Source organism: Eumetopias jubatus, unplaced genomic scaffold, assembly GCF_037043125.1.
Source record: "Eumetopias jubatus isolate StellerSeaLion01/CBP00866 unplaced genomic scaffold, mEumJub1_p1.0 scaffold_1, whole genome shotgun sequence".
In the NCBI taxonomy this organism is placed as follows: Eukaryota; Metazoa; Chordata; class Mammalia; order Carnivora; family Otariidae; genus Eumetopias; species Eumetopias jubatus.
Genome location: NW_028274807.1, coordinates 207,348,559 through 207,367,654, shown reverse-complemented (window position 1 = coordinate 207,367,654; position 19,096 = coordinate 207,348,559). Strand labels below are relative to the sequence as shown.

Below are 19,096 nucleotides of genomic sequence, written 5' to 3'. Positions count from 1 at the left end.
GTGATTTTTTTCGTCTTGTCATTTTGTCCAGAGGAGAATAGATGAATGAGAGAACAAAATTCTAACAGGATTACAACGTCCCCAGCAAATATACTGTATACAAATCAGAAAAGACCTGAAACCAGGGGAAGAGAAAGGGAAAGAAAGAAAAAAGAATGAGAAAAAAAAAGAAAAAAAAAGATAAAAACAAAAACAGAACAATATAAAAAAAGCAGAATGTGATCAAATATGATCAGGCTAGTGCATAGATCAATGCCACACACTAGATTTTGCGCGTATTTTGGTCTGCTAGAAAGAAGTGCCTCCTAAAATTTTACAGGAAGAAAGATGTATATGTACAAAATAAGGGTTGATACAATGAAGGGATAGAAGATGAGTGTAAAGATGAAAATTATAACCAAAATCTAATGATGTAATATATGGTGATTAACATAACAATAAAAAAATTTAAAAAAGATGAAAATTATAAAAGATTTTATAAAAGCACTTGATAAAATAAGAAGTTGTTTGAAAAAAGAAAGAAGATTAAAAAAAAAAAGAAAAAAGGAGAGAATGTTATCAGGCAGGAAACTAGAACAGAGCCATACACTAGTGATTTAGGGTATATTTTGATCTGTTAGAAGAAACTGTATCTCAAAATTTTAAAGTGAGAACAACTTATATATATATGCCAAAAATAAGGGTAACTACTATGAAGGGATAAAATATGACTCTAAAAATGAAAAATAAAAAATGTTTTTTTTTTTAAAAGAGATTGATAAGATGTTGGTTGAAAAAGGAAAAAAGAAAAAAAACAGTTAACAAAAATTAACTTTGATGAACTAATGAATCATCGTAAAAAAAAAGCCATGAATTCTATGTGCAGTATTCCCCTAGCGCTGGAGTTCTCCCGTTCTCCTTGATCGGTAAACTTGGTCTTGGCTTGCTGGCTGTTCGTGCTGATCTTCTGGGGGAGGGGCCTGTTGCTGTGGTTTCCAAATGTCTTTGCCGGGGGCGGAATTGCCCCGCCCTTGTGAGTCCGGGCTAAGCAAGCTGCTCGGGTTTGATCTCAGGAGCTTTTGTTCCCTGCAAGCTCTCGGTACAGCTTTGGAGGACCAGGGCAAAAATGGTGGCCTCCCAATCTCCACCCCGAGGAGCTGAGAACTCAGGGCCCCGCTCCTCAGTGCGCCCACAGAGAAAAGCATTCACTCCTTTGTCCCCGGTCTCCGGCCGCTCTCCGTGCTCAACCGGCCTGTGACCGAGCGTTGCTATCTGTAGCACCCGACCCCGTGTGGAGTCTCCAAGCCCAGCAGATCCCTGCGGTACGTTCCTGCGCCGCTCCTCCCAGGGAAGGAAGGGGAGTCTCCCCGGATCTGCCGCCTGTTGGGTCCCTGCTGGAGGAGCAGTGCCCCGCCTGGGCCGCGGATCACAGTTTATGGCAACCCCAAGCTGAGAGCCCGCACCTCGACTCCGTCTCTGCAGCCGGCTTCCCCGCTCCAATCCCTGGGAGCTCTGCCGCACTTAGGCTCCCCTGGTCTTCCTGTGACCCCAAGGTTCCTGAGACCATACTGTCCCGCAGGATTCCACCCCCTGCTTAGCCACTGGAGCGACGTCCCTCCGCGGAGCCGACTTATAACAGTTCCGATTTTGTGCTCCGCGGCTGTATCACTTGCCAGAAGCGGCCGGCGGAGGCCCCTCCCCCGCCGTCTATCCTCCGGAATATCGCCTCGGATTCACTTCTCCGCACGTCCTACCTTCCAGAAAGTGGTCGCTTCTCTGTTCAGATAGTTGTTGCTACTCTCCTCTTCGATCTCCTGTTGAGTTCGTAGGTGATTAGAATGGTTTGATCCCTATTCAGCTGAATTCCTGAGACCAGAGGAAATCTAGGTCTCCTACTCCTCCGCCATCTTGCTCCATCCCCGATATGAGGAATTCTTAATCTCAGGAAACAAACTGAGTGTTGCTGGAGTGGTGGGGGGTGGGAGGGATGGGGTGGCTGGGTGATAGAATTTCGGGAGGGTATGTGCTATGGCAAGTGCTGTGAATTCTGCAAGACTGTTGAATCACCCTGATCTGTACCTCTGAAACAAATGATGCAATACATGTCCAAAAAAAAAAAAAAAAAAAAAGGAGAAGACAGCAGGAGGGGAAGAATGAAGCAGGGAAATGGAGGGGGAGATGAACCATGAGAGATGATGGACTCTGAAAAACAAACTGAAGGTTCTAGAGGGGAGGAGCATGGGTGGATTGGTTCGCCTGGTGATGGATATTAAAGAGGGCCCGTTCTGCATGAAGCACTGGGTGTTATGCACTAACAATGAAACATGGAACACTACATCCAAAACAAATGATGTAATGTAAGGAGATTAACATAACAATAAAAAATTTAAAAAAAGATTCCATAAAAAAAAAAGAAAACTGAGGGTCAGGGGCATGAAATTTTAATAATTTACAGAACAAAGTAGTTAAAGCTTATTGTGCACTTTTTGGAATTTATAGAAACAGAATCATTCAGAATGTCCTCCTAAATGTTGCCCAACTCCTCTATGCATCAACCTGTATAGTTTATTTAAAAATTTTTTCAAAGTGTAGTTGACACACAAAGTTCTTTAGTTTCCAGTGTGCAACATAGTGGTTCAACCGCCAACTCTTTAGGCTATGATGGGCTCACCACAAATGTGAGGCTATATAGTTTAAATAGGTGCAGTTTATTACATATAATTATACTTCAGGGATATAGTTGAAGGAAAAAGTCTAGTGGACCATAGCTGAGGGTAAGATCTAGTGCACTGGTGTAGCTGATTCACAATGAACAGGGATGGAAGGTATCACTCCTAACTAGGAAGAAAGCAGTGTCTCTAGGGATATGGGAAAAAGGAAATTAAATTAAGGTAATTCACATTTGGTATGCCTGCTCTAAATCAGTCCCTGGTACTGATTTTATATTCAAAGTACTCTTTCCTAAAGAAAAAGAAGGCCCAAAGTGAGTAGAACAAAGGAAATCATAAAAAAGAAATATTTTGCATAGTAATAAAATTTTTGAAATTTTGCTTCATCATATTTGTGATTATCCTGACACGAAGAATATACCTGGTCAATCTATTTGTTCAAATTTGTCTTTCCATGTAGACTGCACTGGGAGGTATATGTTTGCTACTCAGTGTTTGCCAGTGGCTATGGTAGGCTTCCTGGACAGGGAGCTGCATCACAGAATAAAAGCAGGAGACCAGTTCAGAAACACAGGAGCATGTTTCCAGAGTAACTGCCTGACATTAAGCATTTTGATTGTAATGTAATGACCTGACATTAAGCTTTTGATCTCTGAGGCATGCATTTCTAAGGTAGTCAGGTTGAGTAAACACACTATTAGGTGAGGGACACAATTACCAGATAAGCACTCAGGCTGCCCCACCTATGAAGTACCTCTTCAAAAAGCCCTGGGTAACCTCCATACTGACACAAGAGTGACCCTGATTTTCCCATTGAGCACCCAAATTCTAATCATATAAAAATCTCCAATAAAGTGTGAACCCACAAACCTCTAACCACTCTGGCCATGGGCCCTGGTAAAGGCAGATCCCTCAGGGGAGCTCTGTCTCCCTCTCAATGCCACTCGCCCTCTCTGACACCTCCCTGAATGGCTTTGGGATCCCAGGTGCTCGCCAGGACCTGTGAGGATAAACCTGGTTTTGTTACAGCTCCCTGATGGGCATTGCTGAGGTGTCTCTTGCAATCACAGTAAGAACCCAAGGGCCAGTGTGGCCCCAGCAGAGGCTCTGGTCAGAGAAGCATATGTGGGAATGTCCAGAAGCACAGGGGTGCAGGGGAGTGCCCAGGCTTCCCGAGCCTGAGCATCCCTGTCACAACCTGAGACTTCAACAGAACAATGTTAGAGTCCACATCATCAGGAAGAGGAGTGAAGGAAGCGATGTAAAAAGATATACAGACTCTAGGTGAACCCTGGGCTTTTCTATTTTCATCTACAATAAAATTAGGTGAAGGGCTTAGCGGCCAAGTGTACTCACTTCCAAAAGGACAACACAACTCAACACTATCCTTCTGGAAAAGCTAGGAAAAATTTACTTGGCATGGTAGAAGTCTATGAAATAAATTTATTTTTAAGAAATCCAACTTGCCCCATGTAAGATACAGAAATTTCCAGGCATTTGCGACCAAGGTTGGGGAAAATTTGGGGAGTGTATGCAAATGGACAAAGGGGAAGCTGTCTGTATATCAGCCAGAGCCGAAGCTTAGTAAAGTGAGTTACTTAAATGTAAGGAGAAGTGGAATTATTTAAGCAAATGAAAATTCCAGGAAACATGTGGAAGGAGCAGGTTCTAGTTCCACAGCCTGATCTAAGAATGGCAGTTCCAGGCTCTCAGACTCTGAGCCCTGCAATCATGGGCACTTCTTCAGCCCCAGGACAATTGGCATTTACATCACTGGAACCCCAGTGATTCTTTTCAGAGCCCTCTTTATGTCTCTGTTCCTCAGGCTGTAGATGAAGGGGTTCAGCATGGGCGTCACCACCGTGTACATCACCGAGGCTACTGCACTTGAGTGGGAGCTCTGGGGAGCAGCAGAGCTAAGGTACACTCCTAGAATTGTACAATAAAACAAGGAGACAACGGAGAGGTGAGATGCACAGGTGGAAAATGCTTTATACTTGCCCTGAGCTGAGGATATCCTACGTATGGAGGAAACAATCTTCGAGTAGGAATAAAGAATCCCAGCCAGGGGAGCGCCACCAAGCAGCACAATCCCGAAATACATAACCATATCATTAAGGAAGGTGTCAGAACAGGCCTGCCCAACTACTTGATTGAGTTCACAGAAAAAATGGGGGATTTCCACCTTTGTACGGAAGGACAGCTGCAACACCGTTAAACTCTGTAACAAGGAATTGAGAACACTGATGACCCAGGACACCAGAACCAGCAGTCCACAGAGCCGAGGGTTCATGATGACCGTGTAGTGCAGGGGGTGACAGATGGCCACGAAGCGGTCATAGGCCATCACAGTCAGGAGAAAGTTGTCCCAACTTCCAAAGAGTATGAAAAAGTACATCTGTGTGAGGCAGCCAGCATAGGTGATGACTTGGCTCTGAGTCTGGATGTTCCACAGCATCTTGGGGATGGTGGTGGAGGTGAAGCAGATGTCTGTAAAGGACAGGCTGGTGAGGAAGAAGTACATGGAGGTGTGGAGATGGGAGTCTGAGCTGACGGCCAGGATGATGAGCAGGTTCCCCAGCACAATGATTAGGTACATGCAGAGGAAAAGCCCAAATATGATGGGCTGTAATTCTGGTTCCTCTGATAATCCCAGAAGAAGAAACTCTGAAATTCCTGTGTCATTGTCTGCTTCCATGTGGTGGTGCTGCCTACAAGGAAAGAAAAAAAAGAGCATAAAAGTGTTGAATTTTATGGGATTCATTTATTTATTTAATCCTTTTTTTTCTTTTTTTAAAGTTTTTCTTTAAATGTCAGTTATTGGGGCGCTTGGGTGGTTCTGTCGTCAAGCGTCTTCCTTTGACTCAGGTCAGGAGCCCAGGGTGCTTGGTTCGAGCCCCGCATCGGGCTCCCTGCTTGGTAGGAAGCCTGCTTCTCCCTCTCCCATTCCCCCTGCTTGTGCTCCCTCTCTCGCTGTGTCTCTCTCTGTCAAATAAATAAATACAATCTTTAAAAAAACAAAAAGGAGGTTCATAAAACGCAGGAAAGAAATGGACACGAGTGGTAAAGCAGATCTAATAAACTCAGGGGATTCATGAGAGACTGTGATGAGCAGAAAGCTTCCCCAGTGCTGGGAGCCTTCCAGCCCCTGCCACATGCCCTTGCTGCCCAGAATAATTAACAAAGCAGAAAAATAACAGTGTAACCAAAGAAGAAAACAGTGGGCTTTTTATGATGTCAGACATTTTACTGATTGAATATCCCTCTAGAAAAATGTGCAAAGGGAATAAACCTGCAATTTAGAACAGAAAATACACACTGTAGTACTCAATGTAGGACAATAGAAGGGGATTTTTAAAGATGAAATAATAAAAGACTTTTCCAAATAATTTAAGTGCCAAATTTTTGAATCAGAAAACCAGGTTTTGAACATCAGATCTACCACATATACAATGTTGGAACTTGGGAGAGACAATCAATCCGTTCCAAATGGGACTATCCTCACTCAGAGAGTGGGGACAGCAGTACCCATCCTCCTAGGGTGGATACAGCATTGGTCACCACATGTAGGAAGCTTATAGCACTGTTCCTTCCTGTGAGTAAATGAGTTATTTTCACCATTGAACAGATTTGGGAGCGTTTTCTCTGCGTTTCACAAATGCCTCCATCGTTTACACACTTTTTGGTCATGAAGTATTACAAAGTAAAGCTAGTTAGCATACCCCTTGTTGCATATGAAACACACTTTTCCATGTGAATACTCAGTGTGAGAGAAGCTTCTGAGAAATGTGTATCTCAGGAACTGCTGTCGCAAGGGAAGAGTTACCTGCAAGGGTCTGGGTCTTTCTATAAATACAGAACATGTTCAAAACCCACCACATCCTAAACAGTTCACCACCCATGCTCCAAGCCAAATACTCTGATTTCCTGCTCCCCTTAGCTGCAAAACTCCTCGGATATGTTCTAATTCCACTGGAACTATTTTAGGTCCCCCATTCCTTCCCCTGTCTCATTCAACAGGACATCCATTCCCACCATGTATCATCAACGATGCCTGTTTTGCTGGGTCCTATGGACACTTCTCTTTAACACACTATGTAAATTAATTATAAATGAGTGTACCTAGTCTCAGGTGACCTCAGGTCAAAGTTCTCAGCTTCCATTCTCTCTGCTCCTTTCTTGCAATACCTGCTGAGCTCTCAGACTGAAATGGTTGGGGTCTCTAAGATGAAAGTCTCCATGTGGAGGTCTGAATTCCTCCCCGGATGGTTGATGCTCGAGACCGCAGCTCTGTTCCCAGACAGGACAGCAGGAAGCAGAGAGGCATGGGTCCCCCAGCCAGACTTAGGAACCCAGAAATAACAACCATGTTGTGGCCAGTCCAAGGTTTCACATGCTGAAGCTCTGCAGCAGAGGAGATATTTACAGCTCTGTGTCTGCTCATTAGGCACTGTTTCCATTGTTACTCCCACCTCAGAGCACTCCATTCCCAGTGGGCAACTGGTCTGGACAGAAAGGCAACTTTTCCTGCTGATACTTGGTTCCTGGGAGGCCAGATTAGAAGTCAGGTGAATCCATTTTTTTTTTAATCCTCTTTCTTATGAATTTACCTGCCTTCCAGAATTGTAACTTCTTGACTTTACCTTAACTTTGAGATGATACTGAATTTCTTTAGCTGATGGTTTACTTTACCATTTACAGCTTTAGGGTGATTTTAGTAAATAAGCCATGTGATCCTCTTCCTGTGTGGTTTGGAGAGAAAAGACTCAGTACTCACCCCAGAGTTGAGATCAATTGTGTTTGATTCTCCAAAGAAGGGCCCCTGAGTTGACATTAAATATACCTCGGAAAAACACTTTAGTCGGCAGAATAATGTCCCCCGAATATTTCCACATCTTAAACTACAGAATCTTTGGATATGTCTTGTGTCATGGCAAGGGAGAATTAAGGTTGCAAATGGGATTAACATTGCTAGTCAGCTGGCCCAGGATAAAGTTATTTTGATTATCCAGCTGGGCTCAATAGATGACAAGAGTCCTGCAGTGGTGGAAGAGGGAGGCAGAAATCTTGGAGTCAGAGAGAGAATTCAAGATGCTATTTTGTTGGCTTTGAAGGTAAAGGGAAGGGACATAAACCAGAGAGTACAGGTGGCCCTAAAGCTGAAATAGGCAAGAAAACCTATTCTCCCCAGACCTCCACAATGAACTCTTCTCTGCAGACAGAGTGATGTTAGCTCAGGGGGACCTATTTCAGTCTTCTGACTTCCAGAACTATCAGAAAATAAATTGATTTGTTTTAAGGGAGCAACATGGTCATTTCTTGCTCATCATCCTTGCCATCAGCTCTGACTCCCACCTCCATACTCCCATGTACTTCTTTCTCTCCAACCTGTCCTTTGTAGACATCTGTTTCACCTCTACCACCATCCTTAAGATTCTGCTCAACATCCAGACTCACAGCAAAGCCATAACATATGAAGGATGCCTCAGCCAGATTTTTGTTTTTAAAGATTTTATTTATTTATTTGAGAGAGAGAATGAGAGACAGAGAGCATGAGAGGGAAGTAGGTGAGAGGGAGAAACAGACTCTCCGCCGAGCAGGGAGCCCGATGTGGTACTCGATCCCAGAACTCCAGGATCATGACCCAAGCTGAAGGGAGTCGCTTAACCAACTGAGCCACCCAGGCACCCCAGATATTTTTTTTTATTGTGTTTGGATGCCTGGACAATTTAAAGCCTATGATCACTTTGTGGCCATCGGTCAACCCCTGTACAACTTGGTCATCATGAACCTCCAGCTCTGTGGGCTGCTGACCTTGGAGTCCTGGTGAATCAGTGTCATGGGCTCCCTGCTTGAGACCTTGACCCTTTTGAGGCTGTCCTTCTGCACAAACATGGAAATTCCACACTTTTTTTTGGTGATCTTCTGAAAGACCTGAAGCTGTCCTGTTCTTACACCCTCATCAATAACATAGTGGTGTATTCTGCAATTGGGCATCTAGCCGTGATTCGTTTCCATGGAATACTTTCTTCTTACTATCAAATTGATTCTTCCATACCCAGCATTTCCTCAGCTGCGGGCAAGTACAAAGCCTTTTCCACATGTGGGTCTCCTTGTTCTATGGCACAGGCCTTGGGGTCCACCTCAGTTCTGCAGCAACTTCATCCACTAGGACGAGTCTGGTGGCCTCGGTGATGTACAACATCATTTTCACCCCCATGCTGAATCCCTTCATCTACAGTTTGAGGAACAGGGACATGAGGGGGGCCTGAGCAGGCTCCTTGGCAGGGTGGTGCCTCTCATTGTCAGGCCCATTACAGGACTCTCCTGAGTAGCTGGGCCCACAATATGGAGGCCCAGAGATCCCAGCTTCCTTCATCCAGTATTTTTATTTTTTCCCCAGGTGTACACATTTTAAAGCAGTTCTCTCCTTGGGTCTTCCTTGTCTTCTTTCTTTTCCTTCAGATTATATCTTGGGTTCCCCTTTCCACTTTATAACCAGTCATTTACACTTGATGTATGTTCTTGGTATTACACCCTGATATTTTCTTGGTAATCTTCGGTAATGGTTTGGATTTCTTAAAACAATAGGGCTAGCCTATGACCCCGCAATTGCACTCCTGGGTATTTACCCCAAAGACAGAGATGTACTGAAACGAAGGGCCATATGCACCCCAATGTTCATAGCAGCAATGTCCACAATAGCCAAACTGTGGAAAGAGCCGAGATGCCCTTCAACAGATGAATGGATAAAGAAGATGTGGTCCATATATACAATGGAATATTACTCAGCCATCAGAAAGGATGAATATCCAACATTTACATTAACATCAAATGTCTGGCTGAGGCATCCTTCCTATGTTATGGCTTTGCTGTGAGTCTGGATGTCCAGCAGAATCTTGGGGACTTCTCCCAGGAATGAATGTGAGAGTGTGGGATGAGTGCCCAGTTTTTCAGGATGCTGCCAATGACACCCACTTCATTCCCTACCCACCCAGAAAACTGTCCCAGAGGCAGAGTAATCCTGGACTCACTTCCTATCCTAACAGACCTTTTATGGTGTCATCGTGAGCTTAGGAAATGTGGAACTTAAATGGTCACAATTGTCTTCGTGGATGGAGCACCCGCTCTGTGCCAGGGAATTTTCTGTGAGCTCTAAAATATTACTAAGTTCTCTGACCAAATCCTTAAATGGAATTTCTCCACTTTATGGACAGGAAACAAAGACTTTACATGTTTAATTTCTGTCACGAGGGAAAAGAGACACTTGTTAACTTGTTTGAGCACCAAAAGTCAGACCTGAGGTGGATGGGGTATTCTGGGAGAAGAAGAACACAACTAACCCTGACACTGGACCACAGCCTTGACCTCAAATGTGTCTACACACCAAGATGAATGGGAGCTAGATACAAATGCAGACTGTCTCAGGCACCCTAAAAGTAGCAGTTCCCACACTATGATAGTCAAAAATTTCTCCAGATAATTTCAAGTGTCCTCTGGAGGCAAAAATCATCCCTGATTGAGAACCCTTGGCCTATCTGGTTGCATTCCAATCAAAGTACATTATAATGACCCAGATCATAATTCTGGGTTGATCACTCGACCCTTCCAAGTACATTTCTGCAAATGTGGAATAAGGCTCATCACTTTATGTTCCTCATAGAATGGCTTTTGCACAAAATAAATGAGAGAATTCATATAAGAGTCTGAGTTCAGCCCATGATACCTTAAATGGTCCAAGTAGATTTCTTATAATATCAAATGTTTTAAAAGTTAAAGACTAAATATCAACTTTTAACCTGTATGAAACATACAAAGTTCCTAATTGATTTGTGAAAAGAATTATGAATCCAAGGATTGTTGTACCCGTGGTTTTATAGGAAAGGAACAGACTTTTACTTGTTGGAGTAGGAAGAACAATTTTCTGGAGCTATGAGGAGTTGTGCTCCCACCACAAGTCAATGTTTTGGAGACACAAAGAATATGGTCAAAGCAGGTTCCTCAGTCTTAGTTTTGGAAAAAAACATTCACTCAGGCCTGTGGAAAGTTTCAGTGTTAGAGTTCTGGAAGCCAGGAGAGTTCAGGGAGGAGTAATAAACAGTGGATTCACCTGAATTTTATCTGGTCTCTTGGGAACGGAGAATCTACAGGGAAGAATTTCATTCAGTCCAGATAAGTTCCCATGGGGTGATGTACTCAGGGGTTGGAGTAATAATGGGAAATGTGTCGAATGAGCAGGTATAGGGAACAGATACAGCAAACATAAGGAGCTATAAATATCTCCTCTGCTGTAGGCTCTGAGCACGTTCAACCGTTTCAAGCTGGAGGAGACATGGTTTTTGCTTTTGGATTCCTAAGTCTGACTGTGGGACCCATGCTTCACTACTTCTTGCCATCCTGTCTGGGAACAGAGCTTCAGTCTCCACCATGAAACATCCAGGAAGGAGTTCGGACCCCCACATGGAGACCTTCCTCTCAGAGACCCCATCCCGGTGAGTCTCAGAGCTCAGCAGGTATTTCAGGAAAAGTTCAGAGGGAATGAAAGCTGAGAGCTTTTACCTGAGGTCACCTGGAAGCCTAACCAGCTGAGCCCAGGGCCAAGAGACCATTGTGTTTGTTGGTGGGTGAGCTCACTCATTTCTAGTCAATTTATTTATATGTAAAAAAAAGAAATGTCTGTTGAACTTACACGAAAATGATTTGCTATGCACCCTGACTACGTAGGATGCACTCTAATATTTCCTATTGTGCCTTATTTATTCTATTCTATTTTATTCTTACAAACCACAACCTGACCCACAAATGGTCCCAAGCTCAGAATATGGAAAATATTCCTCTCCCACATCCTCCATACCTGTTGCTAGTAACTCCCTACTTCTGTTCTCTCTCTCATCACTGGCAACTTCTGTGAGCACAGATTCTCTCATTCCTTTATGCAATATGTATTTATTCCTACTGTTCCTATCCAAACTGTGTCTGGGGGTAAAGGGCAGGGGTATTTATAACATGCCCCATGCGCTCACATTCTAGCGGGAAAATGGACATAGAATTAAATAAAAATTACACCCTGATAACCCCTACTTCTAAATTATTGCAAGAGAAAGTGTCCTTTTTTTTGTGAATGTTACAAAAGCCCAGCAAAACAAAAACAAGTTAGTGAAGGAGATGAGTCCTTGGAGTCTGAAAGAGGAGATGGGATTGTGAAGATGGAGAGGAGGTGAATGATCCTAAACAGACCAGTGAGTGACTCCAAGCAGAGGGCAGCTGTGTATGGAGGCTCTGAGCCTTGGAGATTGGGGCTTCAGGTGAAGCTACAACTCAAGTTCAGTGTTTGTGACATCGATGTGGGCAAGACAGTGTGAGTGGGAAGCTGGAGGGTCAGTCAGGGGAGGCAAGCCAAGTGTTGCGAGCTACAGAATTTGGGGTTCAGTCTCCAGCAGGGAGTCACCAGGAAGGTGTTAAGGTGCGGAGTTGGACAGTAACTTAACTGCAATATAGAAAGATCTCTCTGGGTAAATGTGAGTACTCGCTAGAGGGCGCCACCCTGTGGTAGGTGGAGAGCCAACAAGGAGCTGAAAGAAGGCTGTGGAATTGGGGACCCAGAGGTGGGGAAGCAATCCGAGAAAACTCAGCCAAATCTCATCACCAATGATCAGCACTCGTTATCAACAGGAGGGACTATGTTAAGCTCTTTCCATATATTCACTAAATCTGTCAACCACCTGAGGAGGTTGGACATCTCTAGCCCTACTAGTTAGGGGAGGATATTAACATTTGGAACAGTCTGGTTGTGCTCCAAGTTCAAATAGGAAATATGAGTAGATCCAAAATTCAAAGCCTGAGTTTCTAATTAGAAGTTTTGCATTTTATGTCATTTAGAAAAGTTCTTTTAGCAAATCATCTTTTAAAATCCCCCACTTCTGTTGTACTGTGTGTAGTTCCTTTGTGAATTGTGGGTGTCTTCCCTTTGCTTGTTATTCTGGTGCAACGTTCAATCAGTAAGATGTCTTGATAACCGTAAAGACATCCCTACTTTTTTCTTTTGGATAAATTTTCCTTTGCTTCTTTATTAGTCTGGGCATCAAGGTGCTTTAACTGGGGTTGGAATATTGCCAGAACCAGGACATTTACTGCTCCTCACCATTTCTACGGGCCCCCTGAGCTTATTAGATCTTTCTCCCCACATTTCTTCCTCAAAATTTTGGGAATGATTTTTTTACGTTTCTTTAAATACTGAATACAAAATGAACATATTAAATTGGAGACTCATGATCACATGCTCATTGGAGACTTAACTATTGGAATTTGGATGAAGTTTTACATTTTTAGGGGAAAGACAATGCGATGTTGTCAGCTTACCTCATATTATTGTTTGCCTAGTTATTGTGGTTGGGGTTGAGAACATCCTGGTAGTGCCATGGTCCCAGGAGGCCATAGTGTGTGTGTATATGTGTCCTTGTGTGGGTAACATCAGAATTTCTCAAGGCAGGGGTTCTGGAACCCATTGCTCTTATATGTGACCCTTAAAATACCGGTGCCAGATTATTACCTAATATATGAAAATAAGAAGGGAGACCATTTCCATGCAATAATTCCATGGAAACAAAATTGATCCTGTTTGAGGTACACCATGTGAAGGAGGGAGTTCCTTGTGTAATGAAGTTTCATCACTACCAGGGAGGCCACCCCATTCTTCAACGTTCTCAGCCACCACTTCTCATCACTCTCTCACTTGATCATTCCCCTCTACGCACTGGCTTTCTTTTGAGCCTCCTTGATCTTTTATTTTTTTAATTTTTTGGTTTTTCTTTTTATATAAATTCAATTAGCCAAAATATAGTACATCAGTAGTTCAGATGTAGTGTTCACAAATTCATCAGGTGCATATACAACCCAATGCTCATCACATCACGTGCCCTCCTTAATGCACATCACCCAGTTACTCCATTCCCCCACCCAGCTCTCCTTCAGAAACCTTCAGTTAGTTTCCCAGATTAAAGAGTCTCTCATGGTTTGTCTCCCTCTCTGACTTCTTCCCATTCAGTTTTCCCTCCCTTTCTTTATAATCCTCTCCACTATTTCTTATATTCCACATGAGTGAAACCATATGATAATTGTCTTTCTCTGGTTGACTTTTTTCACTTAGCTTATTGCCCTCCAGTTCCATCCACGTGGATGTAAATGGTAGGTATGAATGGACATCATGGCTCTTTCCACAGATTGGCTATTCTGGACTTTGCTGCTATGAACATTGGGGTGCATGTGCCCCTTCATTTCACTATATTTGTATTGTTGTGATAAATACCAAGTAGTGCAATTACTGGGTCGTAGGGTAGCTCTACTTTTAACTTCTTAAGGAACCTCCATACTGTTTTTCCAGAGTGGCTGTACCAGCTTGCATTCCCACCAACAGTGTAAGAGGGTTCCCTTTTCTCCATATTCCTCGCCAATGTTTGTTGTTCCCTGTCTTGTTAATTTTAGCCATTCTAACTGGTGTAAGGTGGTATCGCAATTATGTTTTGATTTATATTTCCCTGATGAAAAGTGATGTTGAGCATTTTTTATGTGTCTGTTGGCCATTTGTATGTCTTCTTTAGAGAAATGTCTGTTCATGTCTTCTGCCCATTTCTTGATTGGATCATCTGTTCTTTGGGTGTTGAGTTTAAGAAGTTCTTTATAGATTTGGGATACTAGCCCTTTATCTTATATGTCATTTGCAGATATCTTCTCCCATTCTGTCAGTTGTCTTTTGGTTTTGTTGACTGTTTCTTTGGCTGTGCAAAAGATTTCTATCTTGATGAAGTCTCAATAGTTCATTTTTGCCCTTGCTTCCCAGCCTTTGGCAGTGTTTCTAGGAAGAAGTTGCTGCAGCTGAGGTCGAAGAGGTGGCTGCCTGTGTTCTCCTCTAGGATTTTGATGGACTCCTGTCTCACATTTAGGTCTTTCAACCATTTTGAGTTTATTTTTGTGTGTGGTATAAGGAAATGGTCCAGTTTCATTCTTCTGCATGTGGCTGTCCAATTTTCCCAACACCACTTGTTGAATAGACTGTCTTTTTTCCATTGGACATTCTTTCCTGCTTTGTTGAAGATTAGTTGACCATAGAATTGAGGGTCCATTTCTGGGCTGTCTCTTCTGTTCCATTGACCTATGTGTCTGTTTTTGTGCCAGTACCATGCTGTCTTGATGATCACAGCTTTCTAATAGAGCTTGAATTCAGGCATTGTGATGCCCGCAGGTTTGGTTTTCTTTTTCAACATTCCCCTGGTGATTCAGGGTCTTTCTTTTTCCATACAAATTTTTGGATTGTTTGTTCCAGCTCCATGAAAAATGTTAATGGTATTTTGATAAGGATGGCATTGAATGTGTAGATTGCTCTGGGTAACATGACCATTTTAACAATATTTATTCTTCCAATCCATGAACATTGAATGTTTTTCCATCTCTTTGTGTCTTTCTCAATTTCTTTCATAAGTGTTCTGTACTTTCTACAGTATAGATCATTTACCTCTTAGGTTAGGTTTATTCCTGGGTATCTTATCATTTTTAGTGCAATTGTAAATGAGATCGATATCTTAATTTCCCTTTCTTCAATTTCATTCCTAGTGTATAGAAAAGCAACTGATTTCTGTGTATTAATTTTGTATCCTGCCATGTTGCTGAGTTGCTGTATGAGTTCTCGCAATTTGGGGGTGGAGTCTTTTGGGTTTCCCACATAAAGTATCATGTCATCTGCAAAGAGTGAGAGTTTGACTTCTTTGCTAGTTCAGATACCTTTTATTTCTTCGATTGCTGGGACTAGGACTTCTAGTAATGTGAACAATAGTGGTGAGAGCGGGCATCCCTGTTGTCTTCCTGTCTTTAGGGGAAAAGCTCTCAGTTTTTCCCCATTGAGAATGATATTCACTGTGATCTTTTCGTAGATGGCTTTTATGATATTGAGGTATGTTACCTCTAACCTACATTTGGAGAGTTTTAATCAAGAAAAGATGTTGTATTTTGTCAAATGCTTTTTCTGCATCAGTTGAGAGGATCATATGATTCCTGGCCTTTCTTTTATTAATGTGGTATGGCACTGAATAATTTGCCGATGTTGAACCACCCTTGCAGTCCAGGAATAAATTCCAGTTGGTCTTGGTGAGTAATCCTTTTAATGTTCTGTTGGATCCTATTGACTAGTATCTTGGTGAGAAGTTTTGCATCCATGTTCATCACCGTCCCACCCCTCCCTGGGATTGGTAGAGGGTCCCCACATGCCAGTCCTCTGCAGGGTCCGGAGGTGGAGAGCAGTCTCCCAGTTGGCCCCAGCTCACAGTTTATGACAAACCCAGCTGAGACCCCTCCTGGGCTTGCTGACTGTAACCAGTTTCCCCACTCTAATGCTTGGGAACTGTACCAGCTCAGGTACCCCCACTAATTCTGTGACTCTGGGAATCCTGAGACCACACAGTCCCACTTAGAATTCTGCCCATTTCTACCTGAGCACCTTTCAGGCAGGGACGTCTCTCACTGGAGCAGATTTCTAAGGGTTCCGATTTGGCCCTCTAGGGCTGTATCACTTTCTGGTAGCTGGCTTAGGGAGGCTCCCTTCCCCCACTGTTTATCTTCTGATATCTCCCCTCAGATTCACTTCTCCGTACCTCCTACCTTGCAGAAAGTGGTCGCTTTTCTGCTTGTAGAGTTCCAGATATTCTTTTCTCACATCTTAGGTTGAATTCATGGGTGTTCAGAATGATTTGATACTTATCTAGCTAAATTCAAGGGACCAGATGAAATGAGGTCCCCTACTCTTCCACTCTCTTGCCTCCTCGTAGCTTAAGCCTTGATTTTTTAAAACAATAAATGAACAAACGAAAAAGCAGAATGCTGAAGGGGAGTGGGAGGTACAGGCTTCCAGTTAAGAAATGAATGAGTCACAGGAATAAAAGGCAGAGCCTAGGGAATATAGTCAGCGATATCATAATAGCATCGTGTGGTGACAGATGGAAGCTCCACACGGTGCAATGTTTAAACTTGTTGAGTCACTGTGTTGTACACCCAAATTTAATGTAACATAGTGTGTCGACCACACTCAAGTTTTAAAAATTAATTAAAAAAAACCCAAGTCTTTTCTTTTTTTTAAAAAAAGCTCATTTTATTTTATTTTTTTAAAGATTTTATTTATTTATTTATTTGAGAGAGAGAGATAGAGAGAGCATGAGAGAGGGGAGGGTCAGAGGGAGAAGCAGACTCACTGCTGAGCAGGGAGCCCGATGCGGGACTCGATCCCGGGACTCCAGGATCATGACCTGAGCCGAAGGCAGTCGCTTAACCAACTGAGCCACCCAGGCGCCCACCCCAAGTCTTTTGTTAAAGCCTTCGCAATGTTTGTTCCATCTGTTTGGCACACATTTCCCTGGATAACCTTGTGTTTCCTGCTGTTTCCCCCTTGGAGCCTCTGTGTAAATGTGTGCCTGTGTACCTGAGCAACCAGAAAAAAATAACACCTCCGTGCACTCTTTCCTTTCTACTGGCTTTTTCTTCATAGCACCTGTCACCTTCTGATATTCTCTCTGATCCTTTCTTTGCTTATCTTCTCCATCCTTGAACTGTGCAGACTTGTTTCTTGACACCTACAGTCTTTGCCTGGAGGTTAGTCAGTACTCAAGTTTATTCCTTAAACATGTGACAGAATTTCTCATTGAACGTATAGAACACAGGAGTACTTAGTGAACAGGCCATGTGTGGGATGTGCATTTTTATTCAGAGCTGGCATGAGGGGGGCTGTCCCAACAGGGGACAAGTTCCATACAAAAACTATGTATATTCACTTTTTAAAAAATTTTTTAAAGATTTTATTTATTTATTTGACAGAGAGAGACACAGCAAGAGAGGGAATACAAGCAGGGGGAGTGGGAGAGGGAGAAGCAGGCTTCCCACCAAGCAGGGAGCCCGATGCAGGGCTCGATCCCAGGACCTGGAATCATGACCTGAGCCAAAGGCAGACGCTTAACGACTGAGCCACCCAGGCGCCCTATTCACTTTTTTAAAATTATTATTCATTTGAGACAGAGATACAGAGAGAAGGGAGAGCATGAGCAGGGGAGAAGCAGAGGGAGAGGAAGAAGCAAGCTCTCTGCTCATCAGGGAGCCCGTTGCGGGACTTGATCCCAGGACCCTGGGATCATGACCTGAGCCGAAGGCAGACGCTCAACCATCTGGGCCACCCAGGCACCCCTGTATATTCACGTTTGAATGTAAAATAGAAATTGTATAATTTCAATGATATTTATACTGTTCATTATTGAAAAAATTAGTCATGTTATTTTTTGTTCCCTGGTAGTCACCTCGGCCACATAGAACCAAGAAATGATACAGGAATTTTAGAGTTTCTTCTTCTGGGATTTTCAGAAGAACCAGAACTGCAGCCCCTCATATTTGGGCTCTTCCTCTCCATGTACCTGATCACTGTGTTTGGAAACTGCTCATCATCTTTGCTGTCAGTTTTGACTCCCACCTCCACACCCCCATGTACTTCTTCCTGGACAACCTGTCCTTTGTAGACATCTGCTTCGCCACCACCACCATCTCCAAGATGCTGTGGAACATCCAGGCTCAGAGCAAAGCCATAACCTATGAAGGTTGTATCATTCAGATATACTTTTTCCTACTCTTCGCAGGATTAGATGCCTTTCTCCTGGCTGTGATGGCCTATGACCAATTCATGGCCATCTTTCACCCCCCGCACTATATGGTCATCACGAACCTCCAGCTCTGTGGACTGCTGGTTTTGGTGTCCTGGATCATGAGTGCCCTGAATTCCTTATTACAAAGCTTAATGGTGTCATGGCTGTCCTTCTGTATATTGGTGGAAATCTCCCACTTTTTCTGTGAAATCAATCAGGTGGTCCGACTTGCCTGTTCGGACACCTTTCTTAATGACATTGTGATGTATTTTGCAACTATGCTGCTGGCTGGTGGTCCCCTCACTGGGATCCTTTACTCTTATTGTAAGACAGTTTCCTCCATACTTGGGATATCAACAGCTCATGGGAAATACAAAGCATTCTCCACCTGTGCATCTCACCTCTCCATTGTCTCCTTATTTTACTGTACAAGCCTCGGAGTGTACCTTAGCTCTGCTGCTCCCCAGAGCTCCCACTCCAGTGCAGTAGCCTCAGTGATGTATATGGTGGTCACGCCCATGCTGAACCCCTCCATCTACAGCCTGAGGAACAGAGACATAAAGAGGGCTCTGAAAAGAATCATTGGGGTTCCAGTGATGTAAGAGCAAATTGTCCTGGGGCTGAAGAAGTGCCCGTGATTGCAGGGCTCACAGCCTCAGAGCCAGGAACTGCCATTTTTTGAACAAGCTGTGGGAGTAGAATCTGCTCCTTCTATATATTCCCTGAAATTTCCATTTGTTTCAATTCAACTTCTCTATACATTTAAGTCACTCACTTTCTTTT

At 43.3% G+C, this 19,096-nt stretch overlaps 1 protein-coding gene and 2 pseudogenes across 2 annotated transcripts; 2 read left to right on the top strand and 1 right to left on the bottom strand.

The window, feature by feature from the left end:
- Positions 1 to 641: 641 nt before the first annotated feature.
- LOC148165153 (olfactory receptor 7A17-like) lies at positions 642 to 5,385 on the bottom strand. Of its 2 annotated transcripts, XM_088022369.1 has the most exons (2): positions 4,440 to 5,385; positions 642 to 670 (listed from the first exon to the last, which is right to left on the bottom strand). In XM_088022369.1, exons 1-2 carry the CDS (start codon positions 5,383 to 5,385, stop codon positions 642 to 644), a joined length of 975 nt encoding a protein of 324 aa, XP_087878495.1. The 2 variants fall into 2 exon arrangements, with proteins under 2 accessions (XP_087878495.1, XP_087878498.1); XM_088022372.1 differs by lacking the exon at positions 642 to 670 and having other exon boundaries at positions 4,414 to 5,385.
- A 1,502-nt stretch (positions 5,386 to 6,887) lies between these two features.
- On the top strand, positions 6,888 to 8,920 carry LOC148165152 (olfactory receptor 7C1-like; annotated as a pseudogene).
- A 2,155-nt stretch (positions 8,921 to 11,075) lies between these two features.
- LOC114203934 (olfactory receptor-like protein OLF4) lies at positions 11,076 to 18,915 on the top strand (annotated as a pseudogene).
- Positions 18,916 to 19,096: the final 181 nt, after the last annotated feature.

Excerpts from the sequence above, each read along its gene's own strand:
- LOC148165153 (XM_088022369.1), bottom strand. The coding sequence starts at position 5,385 with ATGCTCTTTTTTTTCTTTCCTTGTAGGCAGCACCACCACATGGAAGCA. Across the intron at positions 671-4,439 it reads CATAAAGAGGGCTCTGAAAA|CATATATATATAAGTTGTTC; the intron begins GAATCACTGGGG and ends CCTTATTTTTGG.